The following is a 23,712-nucleotide window of genomic DNA, read 5'->3' as shown; positions in this document are numbered from 1 at the left end:
TCGTCTTCTTTGGTATCGCGATCATCACACTCCTTTGAAAGTCTTCCATCTTTGTAGCTATCTTGGATTATTTCAGACAGATTGTCCTTGGCTTTGTCTCCAGAAATTGCATTTGAGGTATTTAAATTACGAAGATTGTATATTAGACAGAATCTGAGCGCGGTCATGTGACGCCAGCGTTATCTATCAACCAATATTATAACTACGTCGTAGCATGATCGTAAAACAACTCCCTCTTCGATCGGGGACCTCAAAAAAACAGAGTTAAAGGTCTTAACTGGGGAGTGTGCAAAACAATTGTTACCACGGTGGTGAGAAAAACTTAGATTAGCTATTTAATTCAATCCTACTGCTCGACGTTGGGATGTGTGGTAACTATTGAGTGTATCAGTCCAGGTTATCGAAAAAATTGGGTTGACGTGATTCTTTTTGCGTTTTAGTGCACGGGTTTTGAAGATTGAAGTCGAATTCTTGATTCGTGCGATGATGATCGTCATCAATAGCAGCGACTATGAATTACATAATGTGCGCATGAGATAACTACATTGAGTGATATTGTATAAGCGAAAATGAAATGCATGAAATTTCGTTGAAAAAATTTTCAATCTTCACTTTCAAAACCCAAGTGTACAGAAATGTCTTGTCAAAGTCTTGGTGCTCTCCTCTCGAAATGGAGATTATGGATAAGGCCTGTGGTCATGTCGGTGTACGCGTTAGTTATTGTCGTTATTCTGCCTATGATTATTGCCAATGCCGTAAAAAGAGGTTTCCGTAAAGAAGATCAGGGTGCAATAATTGGCGGCGTTTTTGTAATGATGTCATTGCCAATTTCATTTTGGGGTATAATTCAGCACCTTGTTCACTACACAAAACCACACCTTCAGAAGCATATTATCAGGTTGGTGATTTCATCATACCGGGTGAGACGTTGTGGCTAAAAGGATATTTCCTCATTGCTTTTAATAATTCCTATCTTTCGGTGGTACAGGATTCTCTGGATGGTACCAATATATGCACTAAATGCTGTAAGTTGAATCGGTGACCGAGGTTATTTGATTGCACTACCGACAGTTACTTATTTTTTTATTTTCAATTTTAGTGGCTTGGGCTAGCCTTTCCTGCAGTATCAATTTATCTTGATTCTCTGCGTGAATGCTATGAAGCCTATGTTATTTACAATTTTATGGCATACCTGCTAAACTACCTCAATTCTAGAATGAACCTTGAAGCCAGTTTAGCGATGAAGCCGCAAGTAAATCACATTTTTCCACTGTGCTGCTTACAGCCGTGGGAAATGGGAAGGTATGTAGACTTTCGAGTTGGAGTTTTAAATAAATTTATTAACACGCAAACATTTAATTGGTATTTGATTCTACCAGTGAGTTCGTGCATATGTGCAAGCATGGAATTTTGCAGTATACCGTGGTGAGACCATTTACAACAATTGTGTCGTTGTGAGTAGGTCCATGACCCAAATTTTTCTGTGATAGTGAGTTTTCTGCAAATTAAATAATTAGTAATTTGGTTTTGTCAACCCTCTTTCAGTATCTGTGAAATGAATCATGTGTACGGTGAAGGGGAATTCAGAGGAGATTATGCGTTTCCGTACATGATTGCTGTCAATAACTTCTCCCAGTTCGTGGCAATGTATTGCCTCGTTTTATTTTATAAGGCTAATAGGGAAGAGCTCGCACCAATGAAACCGATTGGAAAATTTTTGTGCATCAAAGCCGTAGTATTTTTTTCATTCTTGTATGTGTGGCATTATCAGAGGTTACGCACCTTCACTGTTGATTGAATTGCTTACATTGTGTTTTTATTTCAGTCAAGGTGTTATCATCGCCATTCTTGTCTACACTGGGGTGATTTCTTCAGTTTTTGGCACCAATGATTCAAGTAGCATTAAGGACATTTCCTCTAAGCTTCAGGTAAGTCACCTAACTGGTTTTAACTAACCATTCCAACCTAACTCCCGCTATAATTATTATAACATTAATATTGATGGATGAATGCAACTCATAGAATATGATATCCAAAATGAAGATTATGATGGACTAGAGTAAAAGTTAACTCGTGTGAACCGTAGTGAAATTGGCATCTGAAGTGGACATTTTTAGCTTACCTTCTTCAGTCATTGAGTATTTGCATGACTTTAATGTTCAATCCCAACAAAGGAAAATGTTTCTAACGTTTATGCTGCTGGAAAGATGTTAGTGTGCTGGGCATGATGGTAGGTTTTTCCTCTTCGGTAGACCCTCTCCTCTCCCCAGCATCTTCTGAACCTAAAGATGATTTGAGAATTTGTGCAATGTATACTTCATTTGATTTTGGGGTTTGGCATCATATTCAATGCAAGTCAACTCACTAACTCGGCTCTCATATCTTCTGTGATAACATTCTTGTCCTTTCATTATCTGCTGGATTCAAATCAAGAGTTTAACCAATGAAAGTTTAAAATTTGAGAAAAGAGTGCCACCTCTTTAGTTTTAGTAATTTCACAATTTACCGTCTCCTGATCTGTTTTTTCTCACTGGTGCATGGAGGAAAACAAAAAAATGTCCTTGTTTTTATGGGTAACGTATGAAATGATTGATCAATGATAGAATTATTGAAGAATTGATATCTTTCTTCCCTTGATTTACATAATGCATATTAAATTAGGAAAGTTCCCTCTTTAGTTTTTTTAACAGTTCAAACAAGATATTGGACCATTGTATCCTTTATGTTTTCTACTAACTCAATTGAAGTGGACCAATTATCTGTGGAAATGTTTCTATTGGATCTGAAGAGTGACTCTGATAATTGCAGCACCAAGATGGACTTACAGGCCTGTAAGCTTTTCCAATCATCCTCTTGCAGTGCAATTCCATCAGTTTTTTTCTCTGCATGTGTTAAATTACAAAAATAACACTTTGTTTGCATCCATGAAATACATCCTCTGTTTATAATACTCAGCTGGATTACTGGGGATGAACCTTTTGAAGGATAAAAAACCTCCAAAGGCATTTAACATTTCATTAATGCAAGTTTTAGTAGTAGTAGTAGTTTTGAGGGGAGGCGACCGACAGCTGAGGTCATTTGCGCCATAGGGGATGGATAGGAAAGGATGAAGGGTGGAGAGAAACCCGGCGTCGGCATTAGCCTACTCTTAACGAAAGGCGCCAAGGGGTCCGCAGCTTAGCGTCCCATCCGACGGACGGCGTACTCACTCAAAGTGCCCTCCACAAAGCACCTCAAGCAGGGATCGAGATACCTCTGAAAAATATTCAACACCGCCGGGATTTGAACCCGGGCCCTCTGGGTGGGAAGCCAGTACGCTAGCCCCCGCACCATCTCGATCCCCGCAAGTTTTAGCTCCCAAAGTATAACACTTCAGTGAGTAATCATTACAGCATTGGAATAGATTGGAAATGCAAGCAATATGATCGTTCCAACTGCGTCAAAGTGAAGAAAAATGAGTACAACTGTGGGTCAACTCTGTAAATTTTCTCTCCTGGAGAAACTTTAGAAAGTTTTCTTCTCTAGATATCTCCAGATGCAAGTCCATGACTGGGCTTGGTAACTTTTTCTGTCGACTGGAAGTTTGAAAAGTCTAGACACCAAGAAGTTTATGGAAGATGAAAGGTGCCATGAAATCTTATGTAACTACTTGTTTGCATATTATGTCACCTGAATCTATATTATGGGGATGAGTATTATGCAGAGCATGAGAGAATTTGTATCATTTGTATATTTCATATTTAATAGATATTTTAATAAATAAATTTGCTGAGGATGCAACTGCAAAAATCTGCCAGGACTTTTGCATTTTTTAGGAAGATAAATTCCTAAAAAATACTGCTGATAAATTAGTATCAACATAGTTATTTTCATAAGTCAGCCTAGGGGTTGCAAGCATTGCTGAGTGAATTGGACATTTAGTGCGAGAGATATTGGATGAGAATCAATATTAATAAAACAAAGATTATGCAATTTTCTAGAAAGAAAAACGCTAAGCTAAACATTAAAATAGGAGGGCAAAAAGTAGAGCAGGTAGAACAGTTTACGTATCTCGGAAGTGTTTTGGACCAACACAGTCAAAGTAGTGAGGAGAAGAAATGCGCTAGGGCAAGAGGCTTTCATTGAGTAAGGATGTTAAGAAAAAACTCTTCAAAACTTTGATATGGAGCATAGTTATATACAGAAAACATGGTCTACGGAAACATGGTCACTGAAGCTGGAGGATAGATGTAGATGGGAGTATATTGAGAGATGTGGGCATGGAGAAGGTGAAATGGACGGAAAGGAAAACAGATGAGGAAGTGATTGGTATGGTAGGCAAAGAGAGGGGCTTGTTGGGAGAAGCCCTAAGGAGGCAGAAAAAATGGATGATGGGCATGATCGGCAGTGGGTCATGGAAGACTTTAAATAGAGGGGGAATGTTAGGCAAACGAGGAAAGGGTAGGAACAAGATATGGATGTTGGATAATATGAAGGGAGGAAGGGAGTACATGGAGATGAAGAGAGAGACTTGTGAGAGGTTGTAGTGTCGGATGTTTGGTTGTCTTTTGTCAAGAGTCATGAAATATTTATTTGGTAGTTGTGTCAATCGAAAACTTACCTTAACAAGGAGATTACCTGATAATAATAATAACCCGCTGCCCCTGCCTTATCTTTTTGCAATGAATGATACACTTCATAACAACTAAATTTAGGTCAGAGTCTGCATCCACTACCGGGAAGCTGTGGGAATTGATCACTCTGCTCCTAAACCTGTGCCTAACCAGAATATAATCTAACTGATACCTTTCTGAGTCACTTGGAATTTTCCACGTATACCAACGCCTTTGGGGTTTCGAAAACAAGTTTGTGATAACCAACTTGTCCCCTATCAATTGCTTTCTCCCCATGGTCATTCCTCATACCTAAACTGTAGTCCCTTGCCTCATCACCATCTCTTCCTTCGCCTTCCATCACATTTCAATCCCCCATCACTATCAAATGTTTCCCTGCAGGAACAAAAGCAATTATGCCCTCTGACTGAACATATATCCTATCAACTTCTTCCTTCTTATATTGCTGGGTAGCATGTATACCTGAACAATGACCAAGTTCGTCCGTTCTGCTTTTATCTCTTCTAGTGATATTCAATCCGTTGCTTTCTCTATGCTGACTACGCTTCTTCCTACCTCTTTATTTAGTATTTTGGCAAGCTCTAGTTGGCTCTAGTCCCTTACGCTGTATATTACTCCATAGCTATCACTCTAGTATCCCTGCTATCCTTCCATATCTCCTTGCATAAGCCTAATACTACCTTGAACAAAAAGTTCCCGGAATAACCACCGTGTGGCGCTCCCATCGTTCCGATTTGAGTTCTGTTTTTTTTGTTAAATTGGTACATCTGTTGTTGATATTCCCTTTAAATCTTAGTGTCATAACTTGACATTTGCAAAAGTTACGTAGCCAAGAGTACATCTATCTCTGTGTGTGTTGGCGATTTTTTACAATTGCAGAAATGGATTTAAATTTGCAACAACGAACTTGTATTAAATTTTGCATAAAAAACGGATTTAGTGGCGCACGGACGTTGGAAATGTTGGAAAAGTGTTTTGGCAACGATTCTCTAAAAAAACGGTCGTTTACCAGTGGCACGAGCGGTTCAGAAGTGGTCGTGAGTCAATCGAAGATGATGAACGCAGTGGCAGACCATCGACATCGAAAGTCGGTGAAAAAATTGATAAAGTAAAAGAAATGTTGGTCAATAACCGCAAATTAACCATCAGAGAAATAGCGGAGGACTTGAACATTGCCTATGGATCCGCCCAAGACATTGTGGTTAATGATTTGGGTTTCCGTCGTGTAGCAGCAAAGTTGGTTCCAAAAGACCTCAATTTCATGCAAAAAAGAGACCGTGTTGACGTCGCAAAAGACATGATTTGCGAGGCTGAATCCGATCCCACATTCATCAAAAGGATCATTACTGGAGACGAGACGTGGGTTTATGAGTACGACACGCAATCCAGACATCAGGCAAGTGAATGGCGTTCACCAAATGAGCCGAGACCAAAAAAACCACGTCGTTTTCAGTCAAAAAAGAAGGCAATGCTGACGGTTTTCATGGATTACAACGGTGTAGTGCATCATGAATTTTTGCCAGAAGGCCAGACAGTAAACAAAGAGTATTATTTGGGCGTTATGAGACGTTTGCGTGAAGCAATTCGCCGAAAGAGACCAGAAATGTGGGCAGAAAACTCGTGGATTTTGCACCATGATAACGCACCGTCGCACAGTGCTATCATTATTCGTAATTTTTTGACGAAAAATGCAACAAATACCATCCAACAGCCACCGAATTCACCTGATTTGGCTCCCTGTGACTTCTTTCTGTTCAATCGAGTTAAAAAACCATTACGGGGAACGCGTTTTAGCAGCCGAGAGGAAGTAATGGAAAAATCGCAGGAAGCACTGATGGACATACCGAAAACCGAATATAAAAAATGTTTCGAGGATTGGATCAAGCGCTGGCATAAGTGTGTTGCAGTCGATGGGGATTACTTTGAAGGGGACAATATAGATTTAGATGAATAAACTTGTATTTTTAATTTTCTGAATAAATTCCGGGAAATTTTTGATCAAGGTAGTATTTTCCAAAGTGAACAAAATTGTAACTGCACATTTCTCAAGTGTACTCAAGGGTGGATGGGCTGGGTGGCGCTGACCATAAACTGCAGAATTTTCCTGTGGTGAAATCCCGGAGCATGAAGCTGATTCTCAAATATTTCTGAGGTCATCCATACTTTGGAATTTACTGTTTATGTAGTTGGCAATGTTATTTGAAGTGCCTAAGATTCTTTCATTTACCAAGCACTAGTGGCTAAAGCTTCTCTTTTCCATATTCATCTATGTTTAATAATTCCCTTTGTTTGCTATGCACTCTTCCATGACATTGTTCCTCCCTAAAGCATAGCAGTCTTCCTGGATATTTGTGTTCATTGAGAAATAACTGTATAACTTGCCTGCATTGAAAATGTCTTTTGGGCTGTAACTTACAAGATGCTTATTCCATTCTGACACCTTCGAGTGAGTTTTCGCATTGAGTACAGCCTTGTTTACAAGATTGTGCTTATTTTTAAACTTATCCAACCTGCCATTGGACACTGAAATTTTCCATTCCCAATCTTCTGGTGATGTGTGGTGCTTTTTTCTAATGATGATTCCATTCATAGGGATAGTCAAAGATCAAGCGTTTAAAAACCACTCTTTCAGCAATTCTTCTAATTTTTCAATTTTGAAATTCTTTACATATTTTCTCATTTTCGATAAATGTTTGAACTGGTTTACATGTTTCAGAATCAAATGACCATATCTCTCTTTTGTATTCAGTGGAGAAGTTGGCAATCTTAGACATTTTGTCAGATCAGTATGAGTTCCATCAATTTGTTATAATAATTTTATTTTGATTTATGTTCCTGAGTAATGGAGGAAAAGTTATGAGTATTTGAGCTACCTCGTCGTCCAACCAATGCAAATCTGTTGTCAAACATAAAAATTTTGTAATGAAAATAGAATTATATATGATTCAGTGTAGTTTTGATGTGATAAAGCAAGTTTGGAGACTTTTTATTATTCAGGAGTGCATCACTGTTTGACTTTTGCACCAAGGCAGTACAAATGATCCAACTTGTCAGACAAAAGGTCTTGCTCTTTTCACACTTCATCATGTTTGGGTCAGATGTCATTTTCATTCCTCATGATTTCAACTTATGTGAGAAATGAATGTCTCCCAGGGGTGTTATTCCAATGCATAATTTACATAGCTACCTCCTAGTCGTGTCATGTATTCATTTCATTGCATGAATCTTTCCCAGGCAGACTGAGATTACGAGTTTAAGTAGTTCAGATAAGCCCATCACTAGTGGTGGTTGTACCATGCTGACAATTACAAATTCTTCACTAAAACCATTTGCATTACAGCTCTCTTTCTTTTCTTTTTAATTGTGTAAATTTACAAAACAAATTCAGAAAAGTTTTTTTAACAAAGGCTGATATGCATGAGGAACTGTTTTAGAATGTGAAATGTTTTTAATCCAGCTGCAGTAGCGATGCAAAAGGCAAGGAAATTGAAAACAAAATTGTGTAAATGAGCGTCTCCACATACTTAGGAATAATAGGAAAATATATGGAATTTATGGAAATGTTTAAAAATGTTGTGAATTGCAGGAATAAGTGGATTCCGATAACATAAATATTAGGTTTACTGTGATTCCAGTCTTCATTTCATCTTGCTCCAGTTTTTAAGACTCATATTCGACCATCATCAGGATTAATGAATTTGGTGAGAACACAATTTCAGTAGTTAGTTTCTGTTCTTCAGCCCGCACATTCACAAGATCCTAGCCGAAGTAGTTTGTAGCACGAGCCAGAAATCAGTGCCCAAGAGTGAAACATGAGGATGCAGCCGTCTGCCCTTTCGGTGACTGACTTTGGTGATACCCTTGGCAGGGGTCTATTGAATGAGGTGCTCTTGTCATGTGCCGTGCCCCCTCTCTCTCTCTCTTTGTGTATGTGTGTGACCTAGCGTTATTGTTTTCTCAGGACTTCCTCATTTGTATCGAGATGTTCCTCGCGGCTGTCGCTCATCACTTTTCATTCACCTACAAACCGTATATTGACCTCTGGGGTAGCAACCAGTCCTGCTGTGATGCCTTCCTTCTCATGTGGGATGTCTCAGATGTGCAGCGGGATATAGGAGAGCATTTTGGAGTTGTGGGTGAGGAGGATTAGCTTATTTAATCATTGGTGTTTTCATTTTATAGAGGAACTCCTTTTATCCTCACTCTTATATGCAATAATTGCCGATTGGTCTCACCATCCATAGCCATGACTGTAGCTGTGACTCTAATGTAAAGTATCTTCTACGTAACCATCATTTTCATAATCATAATCACTTGTAACCAGACTTTGTAAAGATTTTTTTGACTCACAATCTCTTATGAACAATAGGAAGGAAATTTATTCATTGAATATTAGTGCTTCAATATACAAAGAAATGTGAAAAAACAGCACGACACAATTTTCAGAATGAAAATTTAATTATTTAAATGAGAGATAAGTATTGAAAGTTTGGTCTGGGTTGCTGCCGTTCACATTTTGAGTAGTGTTCACATTTCCATTGTGCCTTCAGGACATAGAAAGTAGGCAGATGACTGCAGGGAGATGAACTTCTGTATAAGCAGAAATGTGAATGTTTTCCCTAGCTAATATGGTTATCATGAATGCAAACAACAGCAATTTGTTTAGTCTGATTGCAGAACTGAACCTGCTGTCTGAGTATAATAGTATCACCATTTTTCACCATGAAATATGTTTCATTCTGCCAAAAGAAGAGGAAAAACATGAGAGCCAACCAAATGTGATGTTAGTTTCCACAAAACTATTGGTGTACTGTTTTAATTGCTGTACTGTTGTAATAATATAATATTAACATTTAATGTACCTGATGATGACGCCTATGCTTAGGCGTCATCATCAGGTACAAATTAATCAAGTCGTGGTCCATTAATATTCCATTCATGAGGGAGAGGAGGAAAGAAATGGGGTTGCAATCGGCATAAATGGGAAGGGGGAGAGGGATGTTAAGCGTCAGGAAAGGTGACTTGTGGGTTCACGGTGGGAGGGAAGGGGGGGTTGTTAGTCTTTTTGCAAAGGAAAGGGGTGCTTCCAGGATTGGGGTGAGGAATTCAAACAATAAATCGTTAACCAAATGACCCATTTTTAAATTCCTTCTGATTTCCAGCTCTTCCCACTTATCCATCCTCATTCCTTTGTCCATCTGGTGTAAGAGTTCTGGGTTGAAATCACTCCCATGATTTTCTTCTCATAGATGCTTGGCGAAGTGAGATTGCTTGGGTCACAAGTTCTAAAACGTTTATGTTCCTCTGCCCGTGTTTTTAATGATCTCCTCGTTTGACCTATGCACATGTATAGCACTACAGTCCTTACAAGTTAACTTATTAAGGCCACTTTTATTTGTTTTTCGACTTTGTCTTTTGTAGTATTCAAGAATGATTTTATGTCATGCGTATTGTAAAAAACTATTCGAAATATTTTCCTTGGAAAGAGGTTGGCTATCTTTTGTATAATCAATTCATAATAAGGGAGTTAACACCATTTGTAAACTATTTCCTCCACATTAACTGGTTTGAACAAAACATTGTTTGCTTTATTGGAACGTTTTCTTTGTAGAATGTATTCAATTAAATTTTCTTTGCTGCCATTTTTCATTGTGGAATATTTAATCGTTTTGAGTTCTTGAACAAAATTATTTTTAGATAAAGGAATGGCCAACAGTCTGTTTAGTAGGAAATGAAAAGTGGAAAGCTTCTGAGGTATGTGATGGCGGGAGTTGGAGGGGATGATGTGGTCTGTGGTACTTTTCCGGAAAATTGCAATTTCAAAGCCCTGTCCCTTTCTGGACACTGTTATATCTTGAAAATTTAGTTGATTATTTTGTTCTTTCTTGCAATTGAAACTGATATTTTCGCATTGGGATTTAGTGTGTTCATAAAATTTTCTCACTGTCATTCAGTGCCTGTCAAAATAGCAAAGATATTGTCTATGTAACGAAACCAACAGTAAATATTCTTTGTAAAAATTGAGGGGCTGTTGAATATTTTTCTTTCGAATTTGTCCATGTACAGGTCAGCAAGTAGTGGTGATAATGGGGACCCCATGGCTAGGCCCTCCACTTGTTTGAAGTATTCATTGTTGAATTGTAAATAATTTTGCCCAACACACAATCTTAATAGTGACATTAAGAGATAATAAATGCGCTTAATTCATGTAACTGTCATTCAGCTGGCAAATTTCTTGGATTTGAGTGATCTACCTATCCTATATTTATACGTACGTGTATATAATATGACGTACCCTATGTATATGTGCAGTGCTATTAAATAGAGTTAAGAAGAAGTACTACGTAATGGAATAAACAAAGTATAGAAATTATATGTTTCCTCTTTTTCTCATAGATTTATGAGGTGATATAACTGTAACAATAGCAGATCTGTATAAAATATAATGCAATTAAAAAGGCATGCTTCCAGACTAATTTATTTTTGCAAGACTTCTTTAAATTATTGTGTACATAGTTATGTAGATGTTTGGATTTTTTCAATTTTCAATACATAACCCGCATCGTCATTTTTTTGACCATCTGAGTATTTTTGTATAGACGCGTGCATTATCAATGGGAAAATACGGCTAATGGGCCGCGACTTGATTAATTAGTACATGATGATGATGCCTAAGCGTTGAAACTAGTACGTAAATAAAGAGCAGTGGAAATATACATTGTATTCTTCATTTAATGTACCTTATTTACTGGATATTACTCTTGGTTAAACTATTTTTCAACTAATTTTATTTGCTATAACAAGTTGTATATTAAGCATATTTCTGTGTATGATTGTTATTAGTGTTGTTTCTTTTGAAAATTGACATAGATTGTAATTTTTTTTTAATCTTGTGGAAGGCTTCGACTAACTCTTGCAATTGCTTAAATGGCATGACAATATTTGTGCATGCACAGGGAGTTCGCTCAGCCGCAGGTTTAGAGGTGGAGCTTCTCGCTACCAGCCAATTGGGGAGACGACTCGATTGTTGGTGCCAGTACCAGATGACGAATCAGCACCCATTGGTCCCTTCTTGCAACTCCACAGTGGTGCTGAGATTGCCAAAGTGGATGAGTTTGAGGAGAGGGAGGATGAGAATGGCATTCCCATTGGGCATGACCCTGTTGCCGCTCCACCCCTGCTGCGACAGAAGTGAGGGAGGACTGCGCTGTTCACACCCCTGCATCAGGATGTCAGGCAGAGGTATGCCAGCTGCAAACTGATTGAGCACTCATTGAATAATTTTCATCAACTAAAGGGACGTGAATAACTTGAAAGAGACAATTGAGATATTCGTTGTAGGCCAATTGAGGCAAGGGGCGATTGTGTGTGATATGAATTGCTTGTTTGAGGTGCATCTCGCAGTTGCTGTGTCAGTTTTGTCCCCCATCACTCAAATCTGGAAATGCACTCCTGAACTGAATGACATAATGATAATGTTAGTTTGAAATCATAATACAACGAGTACTGCAAATATTGAGTATTTCAGTATAATGTTTGAGCCTTACATTTTTTAAATGATTTTTTAATGCAAAGGAAACCTTGTTTGACTGCTTGTGGGGTATTTTGTGGCTTTTTAGTTTCTTTTTTGCTGCAAGAATCTTCTGTAGTGAAATGGGTGACCACTACAACCCAGCAACAAATATTAAGGTGCATGCATTTGCAATTTGTGTGCTCAAAAAACTTGTTGCCTGTTTGAAACGGAGACTATGGGATTCTAGGTGTCCATCTAAGAATATGTGTTCCTTTGCAACAATTTCAGAGTGTAAAAATCATTCGCCTTGACTGGGACTCGAACCCAGATCCCTCAATATCCGGTCGAGTGCTTTAGCCACTTAAGCTACTGAGGCGTCCTCTTAAACTCTGAAATTTTGGGGCTTTTAAAGGAACTAGATGTTGTGACGAAATGCCATGCATACAATGTCACAGGCATTCGTAGTCGTGCGCAACGCGCCACAGTCCACGAGGTTAAAGCCAACTTTAAACACTTATGGTGTTTTCACTTTGACAAATTCCAAAGAAACTGCGGGAGATGCCGCAACAGTAACTTTTAACGGAGTCATCCGCTAATGTGCATTTCAATGCAAGCTCGAATCCCAGTCAAGGCGAATGATTTTTACACTCTGAAATTGTTGCATTGAAATGCACATTAGCGGATGACTCCGTTAAAAGTTACTGTTGCGGCATCTCCCGCAGTTTCTTTGGAATGTGTTCCTTTCTTTGCAAAAGATTTCAAATGATTCAATTTTTCCAATGCAATAAGCCATCAGGTAAAGAAATGGTGATTTTTTTTAACCTCTGTCCTAGTGAAGTCATGCTACTTGGAAGACAAGTGGAGAGCATAGTTTTATTTTTGGATGCAAATGCTGACATTGTTTTCAGTGATATACTCAATGAAATAATGTGGGTTTAGGTGGTAACAATATTTTTAGAATGTCCAGTACCTCCTATTTAGTTTGGATGGATCATCATTTTATAGCATGCATGGGTGAAGTGGATTTTGTAGACGACACTTATACATGTGTTACCTGTGAATTGGAAAATTCTTGGTAAATCAAATATGAAAGTTAAGAGTAGGATTGAAATAGGCACAAAGAAAAATCTGGGCAAAAGTTATAAACATTATTTAACATTTATGTTGTAAGTTGTTCATGGTAGTAGTAGTATTGAGGGGAGGCGACCGACAGCTGAGGTCATTTGCACAAAGAGGATGGACGGGGAAGGATGAAGGGTGAAGAGAAACCCAGCATTGGCATTAGCCTACTCTTAATAACGAAAGGCGCCAAGGGGTCCGCGGCTAAACGTCCCATCTGATGGATGGCATACTCACTCAAAGTGCCCTCCACATCAGTTGTTCATATGACATTTCCTGTTATACATATCAATATTTTGACACCCTGAAGTTGGATGTTTTAGCTTCATCATCAGTCAAACACAAAGGCAGTGCCTTGTAGCAATAACCTCTATTCACTGCTGCTTCCTTCTGGCTAGCATATGATCTGAAGTCCATCTCATGCTCCATGTTCTTGAAGAAAGCAGCTCTGGTACTTCGTATTGGTTTCTTCCCTACAACCTTTCTTTCAAATGTGTATGTTCTTAAGGAATTGGTAATGCCTTAGTGAATTAACTTAAATTAGTTAAGTTACAGCAGAGGAAGAGTGAAGGCTTCCGCCATTACCATCTCACGAAATCCTTACCAAACCAAACCAACAGAAGGAAAGAAGAGACAGAGAATGACTGAACTAGTTAGAATAGGAACTTGGAATGTAAGGGCAAGGCTCTTCTGAGGACGGGATAATTAGAGGATGTAAAGTGAAGGATGAAACACAGTGGGACCTCATAAAATAAGCATTATCCATTACAAGATCTTGCCTGTGAAGTGAAGTACTCAGTTGGTAAAAAACTTTTCTCATTAAATTAATGTAAAATACAATATTGCATTCCATGCTGAAAAAATATAAAACAAGCCCAAGGTTTGTAAATAGAAAATTATATATACATTATTTAGGATTGTGGATCGTGCTCATATTTTACTCTATTGTGGAATGAAGCAACTGGGAATGCAAACTCGATTTGTAAGAGCAAAAAACAATTAAAAAATTGTGTTTGTACCACCAGCCGATAAAAACAGAGAACCATAGAAAAGGACGCTCATGCATATTCCAAATTTTCCATGGCCCAACCACCTCCCTTTTTGGAATGAAGGAATTGAGAGAAATTTTCAAAAGAAGAGGACAGAAGGATGAGAATGACACATGGAAGGGGAAGGTGGGGAAAGATTTCGGATGGAAAGGGTTAGTAGGGGAATGTTTGAAAGTGTGGGAGTGATATGGAAGGTTTTGGGAGCGGAGGGAGAATAAAAATACCTGGAGTTTAGGGTAATCACTATCTGATATTGATTCCTGGCTCATTTCAGGAATCAAGGAGCCAGATGTATGCCTGTTCTATTGTTTTGAGTTTGATAATAGGGTCAGAGGGTGTGAAGGATGCTTGAATGGAGACACCATAGCATTTATCAAAGGGAGTGTTGTGTTGGAAGGCATGCTTCGGGACCCGGAGTATCCAAGATGGGGAAGAATTCCTGCACTTGTTTATCCTAATATTTAGGGGTGTGGTACACTGTCTAATTTTATTTTATTTATTTTGAACATTATTCTTTTACAGCAGTAGCACCAATTTACAGTGAAACAAAAATAAAAAAGAACAAAATACAACAACATCATAACTATTAAGAAAGAGAGTCAAACGTGGACTGGGGATATATTTCTGAACTGAGTTCCTTCCTTTTCTTCATTGATAAAGGTGGCTTGACCTCCAAAAATTCAAAAACGTGGGAGTCTCTTTTCTTTTTTGTGTTTCTGTGATTCTTTTTTGTTTTTGTATGCATATGGACTTGTTGCTGACCCTTGCGGCCATGCTGCACGTGCGTAATTTTTTGCATTGAAAAAATGATTCATCCAGGAGTATTGTTTTTTGAGGAACACAAAAGCAGGTTGAAATTTTCAACTCACCCAACTAATGAAGGCATCTGTATTATTTTAACCGTCCAGTCCATAACTGGGTATCCATTTCAGCTTCGCAGATAAAATAAAAAGACTTTCCCTTGAAAAAATTTTATGACCGCCTGTATCACCAAAATTGAAGTAGTTTCATACCAATTTTTGGCAATTAATAATACAGTAACAGTTATTGAGTATCAAACTTAATACCCCCTCCATCATGACCGAGTACCCGGGTACCCACTAAGGTCTTTGTGTATGAAAGCCGGGTTTATACACACTTAAGAGACTTTATCAAAGAGTGTATATAATTTGACTTTCAAATATATAATCAAATATATCGTTTGTAATTTCCTTCATTTTAACAATTTTTATTATAAAGAATAATAAAGATAATAGGCAAAAAAACATCATTCCAGGTTTTTTCATTTTGGTTTTTCTCTTTTATTTATAATAGCACAGTTCCATACAAAAAACTAGGATTTAATTATTGCAAATAACAAGCATTTAATTTATTTGCATACTCATGTCTTGGTCGTAATGCAATGTTCATCACAAACAGGGAACTCACGTACCAAAGATGACTTATGCCACATTTTTGAATTGGCTCTGGAGACAAATACGGCATGCACCCGTAATCTTTTTCCTTCTGGTTGGGTCTAACTGTGCCTGAGGTTTCCCGGCTGTTAGTCGCACATGTGGATTTATGGCTTGACCCAAAAAACTTTCTATCGCCAATATGGTTACGTAATGACTCATGATTTTTGCATTATTTGAACAATTTTTGACTAAGGGAGTACACAGCTCTCTGCCCAGTTGCCGATAAAATAATCGTTATTTATAAATTTTTTTGAGAGCAATTTATTATTCTCATAGTAAAGAATATATGCTGCAAGGTAGGAGATATCGCGAATATTATAGGAAAATGTTCGAGGCCACCTGTGAGTTGATCTTTTTGTAGTATATCTGCCAAGCATTTCATCCATTGTGTCCACTCCAGGTTTTGACCAGTTATAAAATTCAAATATTTTGAGTTTTTTCCTTGCACCATCACCAATCTTTGCGTCCTGATGCATTGATGATATTATAATTAGTCGCATTTTTTTGGCACATAACTGCTCATGGCTACTTTTTCAGGAAAGCCAAACACGGTGGCTAATTCTTCTCATATTTTTGATGCAACCATTGCTGGTGGAATGCACGACTTATTTTTCTTCAAAGTGCCAACAATTGTTAAATCCCAAAATCCCAGGATAGTAAACATTTTGCAAATGGCAGAGTAGTGAAGTAAATATCCATTGTAATATTTCTCCTGGATACTTAGTACGGTGCCACCAAGTGTTTGATAACTCTCTCATCAACATTTGTCTCATGCCCGGCACTCAATTTTCCTGTGTAAAGTTGTACAGCAAGTGGATACAAATTACCCAGGTGTGCACAAAGTTGCTCGTTGATTGTCAGGTGCTCTGTAGGCTTATAATATTTTGCCAAATTACTATTGAGCATTGTCCAAAGGTCTTGTATTGGATCAGCCTTATCACTCTCCATGCGCTGAGCACGAGTATTGGCATCATCAAATCGTATAAAACGAGCGATTTTCCTGAAGCAACTGATCCCTATTGCTGCACAATGTAAAGGATTTGAGTATGACTTCCACATTTCCCTTGCATTGTCAGTATTTGAATTAAACACACCAGAGGTTATCAGAATAGCGAGGAATACATAAAATTCCTGAAGCTAAAAATCTTTCCACACGTGTGGTTTTTTCCGTGATTGTTTTTCACATATGCTGCATATGTCGAGCTTGTTTTGGTCATTATCGCATTCATCTGCTTCAAATATTTCATCTAAAGGCTCTCTTCTCTGAGAACAGGTGCTTCTTTTGGAAAAAGATTTCCGATTATTATTCACATTTTTTGAAATATTAAACTTACATATTACATCGAAAACTTGATGAATCTTCCATTGTTCTATACGATTATTTATTTATAATATTAATAATTTTCTATATTTTTCTCACTTTAACAATAAATTTTGTGCGTTATAATTGTTTGCTTTTCACTATACTTAGAAAACTTGCTTTAGCATCTGCTCGGCTCTAATACGACCTTAAGACCGATGACTGTACTTCTCCTTTGTTGCTCGTGATGAGGGATGGAGGGGGAACTCCCCTCCCCTGTGCCAGCCTAGTCGCCTAACCGCTTAGCTGCGTGACGTGCATGCAGGTATAACTGACGTACAGTAGGTGGATACCCAGTTATAGAATGAATGGTAAAAGTTTGGTTGTGGACCGGATGGTTAATTGTGTAAGACTTGTAGCAGAGGTCCTCCTTGGCAATTCTATGCATAATCTTTTCTCTCACACTGACGACTGATGACAATTTACTTGATTTCCCTGGACCGTCTAATATGAGGTCCATAGAAGTGCTGGCCTCAGTGGCGGCGGGGTAATGTCCTTACCTATCAACCCAGAGGGCGCGGGTTCGATTCCCACTTGGGTGGATTTTCCTCCATCTAGGGCTTGGTTGTTTGTGATGGTCTACAATTTAATGTCTGTAATGTAAGGGTTAGGTGGAAGAAGGGACCATTGGTCTCGACCTTGCCCAATGAAGTTAATAAATAAATAAATGGCATCAGGCATCCTGACAATGTGCTCTTTCGAGTGAGTTTCTTGCCAATGTTGCAAAATTATAGCTGGGACTTATCCGTTCCATTATACTTTGCTATGGCATGGTATACTATCAATCTCGGGTACCCTAAGATCTGAATACTGTCAAGCTTGGGTACCCTAACAACTAAATAATATCTGTCACTGAGTGGCCAGTGCATACACTTTCAATAATTGTGGCTCTTCGGTTGTACTCTGCACTTGCTGTCGGCATTGCGACCATTTTGAGGTTATGACTGTTCAGTCCATATGCCAAGCTTGTTGAGGTGCCAATGGCAACCTCCGCATGTGGTATAAAATGGTGAGAATTTCAAATTGAATTTTGCAGCCACATCCTGTGTATAAATATTGTACATAGAGAACTTTCATGGCATTCACTAATTCCTGATACACACTAACATTTAATTGTCGTGAAGCAAAATAAATAAAGAGATAAACCAGAACATGACACAACTAACTTTGATATTTCAATGATTCTAGTCACCTTTATTTCTTAATCAATGATGAACACAATAATGTGAATTATCTGGCTAGAGAGAATGAACAAGCTAATGAGAATGGGAAAAGCACTATTTGGTTATGGATCAGAATGCGGTTGCACATGCATGTCAGGGATGACCCTATGTGATGCCTTGATTTTTGCAATGCTTTTCGACATTCTAGAAACCCTTGAGGGCAGGAGCCCTGGTAAGAGCTCTTAGCTCAAGATATACAGGTTCCATTATGAAAGTAACATGCATTCTCTGAGGAAAGTAGATGTATTCATGGTACTTGTACAAATGCATAAAATTCTTCAAAATACTCTCCCCTTGATCAATACATTTACAGAGATGTGTGTGCCTTCTGAAACTCCTCGACAGGAATATCTTTCAAGAACGTTGAGTAATATGCTTTTGGTTGTTTTTCACCGTCTCCCAATGCTTTCCTTTGAAGTCTATATTCAGCTGGGAAACCAAAATAAAGTCACATGGAGCCAAGTCGGGACAGTATGGGGTCTGGGGGACTATGTGGAAGGTGCTCTGGGCCAGGAAATTGGTAACAATGAAGGACGTGTGGCTGGGGGCATGTGGTGTGTGGCTGGGCACTCCATTACGCCTTGTTACTAAGTCGACGACCTGCCAGGCACAGACGGTTGATTGGGTCTTGGGCAACTAGCACTGCTATTGGACATATATATATATGTATATATATGTGTATATATATATATATATATGTATATATATGTATATGTACATATATATATATATATATATATATATATATATATATATATGTATATGTATATGTACATATATATATATGTATATATATGTGTATATATATATATATATGTATATATATGTATATATATGTATATATATATACATGTATATATGTGTGTGTATACATATATATAAATAAATATATATATATATATATATATATATATATATATATATATATATATATATATATATATATATATATATATATATATAATATATACACACATATACATATATTTAATTGGTAATTTACCGGTTAAGGTAGGTTTTTGGATTGGCACAGCTACTAAATAAATATCTTGTAATTCCTAACAAAATCCAGTATCCTACTCTACATCAGGTCCCTCTTTATCTCTGAGTACTTTCTTCTTCCCTCCATCCCGTCCAACATCCCTATCCTGCCCCTTCCCTTTCCTCGTTTGCCTAACATTCTCCCCTCTATTACAGTCTTCAACATCCCACTGCCGGTCAATACCCTCTTCGTCCTCTTTTCCTGTCTCCATAGGATTTCTCTCAACAAACCCCTCTCTTTGCCCACCATACCAAGTACTCCCTCGTTTGTTTTCTTCTCTGTCCATTTCACCCTCTCCATTCTTCTCCACACCCACATTTCAAAAGCCTCCAGTCTACGTCTATCCTCCTGCTTCAATGACCACATTTCCGCTCCGTACATAGCTACGCTCCATATCAAAGTTTTTATGAGTCTTTTCTTAATATCCTTACTCAAATTCTCTGTCATCAACTCCCTCCTCCTTGTGAAAGCCTTTTTGCCTAGCACAATTCTTCTCCTTACGTCCCTACTTCTTTGACCGTGTTAATCCAAAACACTGCTGAGATACATAACTGTTCCACCTGCTCTAGTTTTTGCCCTCCTATTTTAATGTTAAGCTTAGTCTTTTTCTTTCTAGAAAATCGCATAAATTTTGTTTTATTAATATTAATTCTCATCCCATTCCTGTTGCATCTGAGCAGTTTGAGACATGTGCAGGTTGCGGATTAGCCTCCTTTCCCTCCATCTATTCCTATTTTCTTCAATACAATCATAAGTTTTTCCCAATTCACTCTTGTCAAATGCTTTTTTGAAATCTACAAAACAGGCAAATACCTCCTGGTTGTATTCTATATTCCTCTCGATTAATAACCTCATTACTGCAATGGCATCACGCATATCTCTCCCCCTCCTAAACTCAAACTTGCAATAAACTTCAAAGCAGCTGACATTCATCGAGAATTTGCGCTGTGTATGGACCAAATTTGGTGAGTGACAAGAGTCGAGTATGTCAGTGATGTTGTTCAATTGAAAGTGTACATAAATGTCCATGATAATGATGGAATTGGCCGCCTGGCTTTGGTGAACCAGGAACTTCACCAGAATTTTGACGAAAAGTTGGTGAAAACTTGTGTTTTACGATATCTGAAATCTATCGAAAGTTGTTCATAGATTTCTACCACTCTGTTCATAGAAATACGTCTGAAAAGTTAGGCTACTACATGTTTTGAGCACAGGTCTCGACGGGAAACCAAGATACCGCCATCGGTTGTCTGTGATCTCAGGCGACATGTTTTTATGCAGAAGGAAGTTGAAGACTAGATATGTGATGAATGTTTACATCTCTCTGGCATCAATGTATAAAAACAGTCGAGATATGTAGCTTCATGATGAAAATGATAAATGTTTTGTACCCACACCTGTGTATTTTTTATAGTATGATGGAGGTTTCTTTCTGGACAGCCCACATTAAAATGAAAAACTTTGAATGAAGGTGAATATTCTTAATGTAACTTGGAAAATGACAGTAATAATAATGCATGTTTCAATATTAATTACAAATGTGTTCTCAAGGACTGAAGCCAACTAATTTACCATAATAGGGAGTGAGATCCTGCTCAAAGCTTATAATCTCAATCATGCTAATATTGAAAATGTAGCAAATATTTAGGAGGCACTGCAGCTAAAGGTTTTGCTCATTTCCCCTCTAGTTGCTGTAATGGCATATTGATTATTGGAATTGAGACATTTCAAATTGTTTTTACTATGGCAAGTTATCATTCAGGATTTTACTTAGGTTCCGTGTGTCCTTCGAGTAGAAGGTAGCTCAGCACGTCCAACTTTTAACTTGGAGATGAGGTTAAGATTGCATTTCTTGATTAGTTTTGAGCTCTTGAGTAGAATTCAGTATGGGAAAAAAACCAACTCATTCTACCATACAGGAGACTTCTTTATTCACCTTAAATATCTTATTACTTAGCTCGTGAGGATAGCAATGATAGCATATTTAAAGATTATCAACATAAAGTGATTGTTGGCCATTAATATGCTTTGGTAATTTTTCTATATGATCTCATTTTGTGTTATACATGTAACTTTCGATGACTTAATAAAAATGTCAGGATGCACTTTCTGTTTTTCTTTCCAGGTAGAATTGCCATCACACTGCTGTGAGGTGCTAATCCACTTGAGTATCGGGATCAAATTGTTTAAAGTGGACATTAGAAAAGTATATGTGCATTTTGTGCCTAAATATGAGGTAATGCAGTGTGACTAAGTCTAAATTGTATAGACTTTAATCCTCGGTGCCTTTCTCTGTGTATTTCGTTGGGCCAAAGTTGAACAATTATTTTGAAGAAATGCTAGTATTGATTGTCCTATACCTGGTAGTTCCTGGGCTCTTCTACCAGCAGTGGAATTGCTGACAATATCTACAAAGCCCCTAATGGCATTGTGTAATGTCTTTCCTTTTCTGCTTAGACTCTTTAAATATGATTTTATACTGTGATATTACACCAATTTCCATTGTGGCCTTCAATGAGTGATAAAGTATTTTTATAAAGTATTTTTATTTGAACTCAGCAGAAATACTATTGATGATATCTGCATATAATAAAATGTGTTATAAAAATGGAAGCATATCACAAGTGTATTAACTTTCCATAAAGTTTAGAAAGGTACTTTATTGATAAAAATATAAAAAGAAGTTATTTAGCATATTTGATACATCCGTTTACATTTAATGGATAGTTTGTTTGGTAGACATTTTGTTGATATGATTTTAATTTGTGACGTTCCCTGGTGTATTGGTGCAACAAGTAGAGCTAAAGTAATTTAAAAAAATAATTTCACTATATATTGTAAGAATGGTTGATTTAACTTACAATTTGGTTATTTAATGCCCATTATACACAATACAGGTAGTCAAAGAGGTAAGCATTCAATGTTGTTGAAGTAAAGCATTGACGTCTAACTCTTGTTGTACTTCAAATTGGGAAATGAAACGGCATGATGATCATAGGAAATAATATATTTGGCAGTGTAGGCCCTCAATCACTTATTGAAAATGTAGCAAGCTGGTATCACTATTGCCAAAATTCTCATAGATACACTTTTGGGGAGATCGAAAGCATATTTGTACGGCAGCTGTAAAATATTCAAATTCCAAGACATACGTGTTCAATTTCTGAAGTCTCTACAACAGGTCTTTCTACGTACCAACTAGGTCACTGATCATTATTAAAGGTGTTGCCATCTAGAGGCAACTGTGGGAAGTGAGAAATCCCGTTGTTCGTGATGCTATCTCAACTTGTCTTAGCTCGACAGTGAACATATTCTGAGCTTGCACACTTACTGTGAAAATTCTTCTGTCAGAGAGACAAAAACTTTGGAGGTGTCAACACAGAATTTGTTTCTTAAGAGTAGAATAGCGTAATAAATATGATTCATCACATTTTTCCTGGACAATAAATCTGCCAATACTAAAATTGTTATGCAGTAAGAGGTGCTTCTTTTGTTTAAGATTAAACATTTAGGATGTTTAGAAGGCAATTTTAAATTTTTCGTATTTTTCCTTGAAAAGTAGCAATAACCCCCACTGGCTTCAATGAAAAAAAATAAATCCTATAAAATAGAACCTAATGGCGTCAACGGTATTATAATGGTTCATTGTTAGAATATAAAATAAAAAAAACCCAGAATTAATGATTCAAAAGAGTAGAATAGCATAACTATAGTAATTATTATGAGGTAATCTACCAGTTAAGGTAGGTTTTTGGATGGACATAATTACTAATTAAATAATTTGTGACCCCTAGCAAAACACAACATCCTACTCCACATCAGTTCCCTCTTCATCTCTTGAGTATTTTCTTCCTCCCTTCATCCCATCCAACATCCCTATCCTGTTCCTTCACTTTCCTCGTTTGCCTAACATTCTCCCCTCAATTACAGTCTTCAACGTCCCACTGCCGGCCAATACCCTCTTCGTCCTCTTTTCCTGCCTCCATAGGATTGCTCCCAACAAACCCCTCTCTTCCGCCACCATACCAAGTACTCCCTCGTTTGTTTTCTTCTCTGTCCATTTCACCTTCTCCATTCTTCTCCACACCCACATTTCAAAAGCCTCCAGTCTACGTCTACCCTCCTGATTCAATGACCACGTTTCCGCACCGTACATAGCTACGCTCCATATCAACCCAGTTTTTACGAGTCATTTCTAAACATCCTTACTCAATGTCCCTGTCATCAACTCCCTCCTCCTTGTGAAAGCCTCTTTGCCTAGCGCAATTCTTCTCCTTACGTCCCTACTACTTTGACCGTGTTGGCCCAAAACACTTCCGAGATACATAAACTGTTC

At 37.7% G+C, this 23,712-nt stretch overlaps 1 protein-coding gene across 2 annotated transcripts; it reads left to right on the top strand.

Moving 5' to 3' along the window:
* Window positions 1-254: 254 nt before the first annotated feature.
* On the top strand, window positions 255-21,931 carry LOC139688541 (transmembrane protein 184C-like). Of its 2 annotated transcripts, XM_071586074.1 has the most exons (9): window positions 256-898; window positions 989-1,025; window positions 1,100-1,302; window positions 1,380-1,454; window positions 1,546-1,752; window positions 1,826-1,928; window positions 8,575-8,749; window positions 11,570-11,855; window positions 21,502-21,931. In XM_071586074.1, the coding sequence occupies exons 1-8, from the start codon at window positions 636-638 to the stop codon at window positions 11,806-11,808; spliced, it is 1,302 nt and encodes a 433-aa protein (XP_071442175.1). In that variant the 5' UTR covers window positions 256-635; the 3' UTR covers window positions 11,809-11,855; window positions 21,502-21,931. The 2 variants fall into 2 exon arrangements, with proteins under 2 accessions (XP_071442176.1, XP_071442175.1); XM_071586075.1 differs by lacking the exon at window positions 8,575-8,749 and having other exon boundaries at window positions 255-898.
* Window positions 21,932-23,712: the final 1,781 nt, after the last annotated feature.

Source organism: Hetaerina americana, unplaced genomic scaffold, assembly GCF_022747635.1.
Source record: "Hetaerina americana unplaced genomic scaffold, ioHetAmer1.1.p SCAF_20, whole genome shotgun sequence".
NCBI lineage: Eukaryota > Metazoa > Arthropoda > Insecta > Odonata > Calopterygidae > Hetaerina > Hetaerina americana.
Note: the sequence above shows the minus strand (reverse complement) of the source record. Positions and strands in the feature narration are given on the sequence as shown.

Coding starts and splice junctions, on each gene's coding strand:
- LOC139688541 (XM_071586074.1), top strand. CDS start 636: ATGTCTTGTCAAAGTCTTGGTGCTCTCCTCTCGAAATGGAGATTATGG. Junction 1,303..1,379: donor CAGCCGTGGGAAATGGGAAG/GTATGTAGACTT, acceptor TGATTCTACCAG/TGAGTTCGTGCATATGTGCA. Junction 1,929..8,574: donor ACATTTCCTCTAAGCTTCAG/GTAAGTCACCTA, acceptor TTGTTTTCTCAG/GACTTCCTCATTTGTATCGA.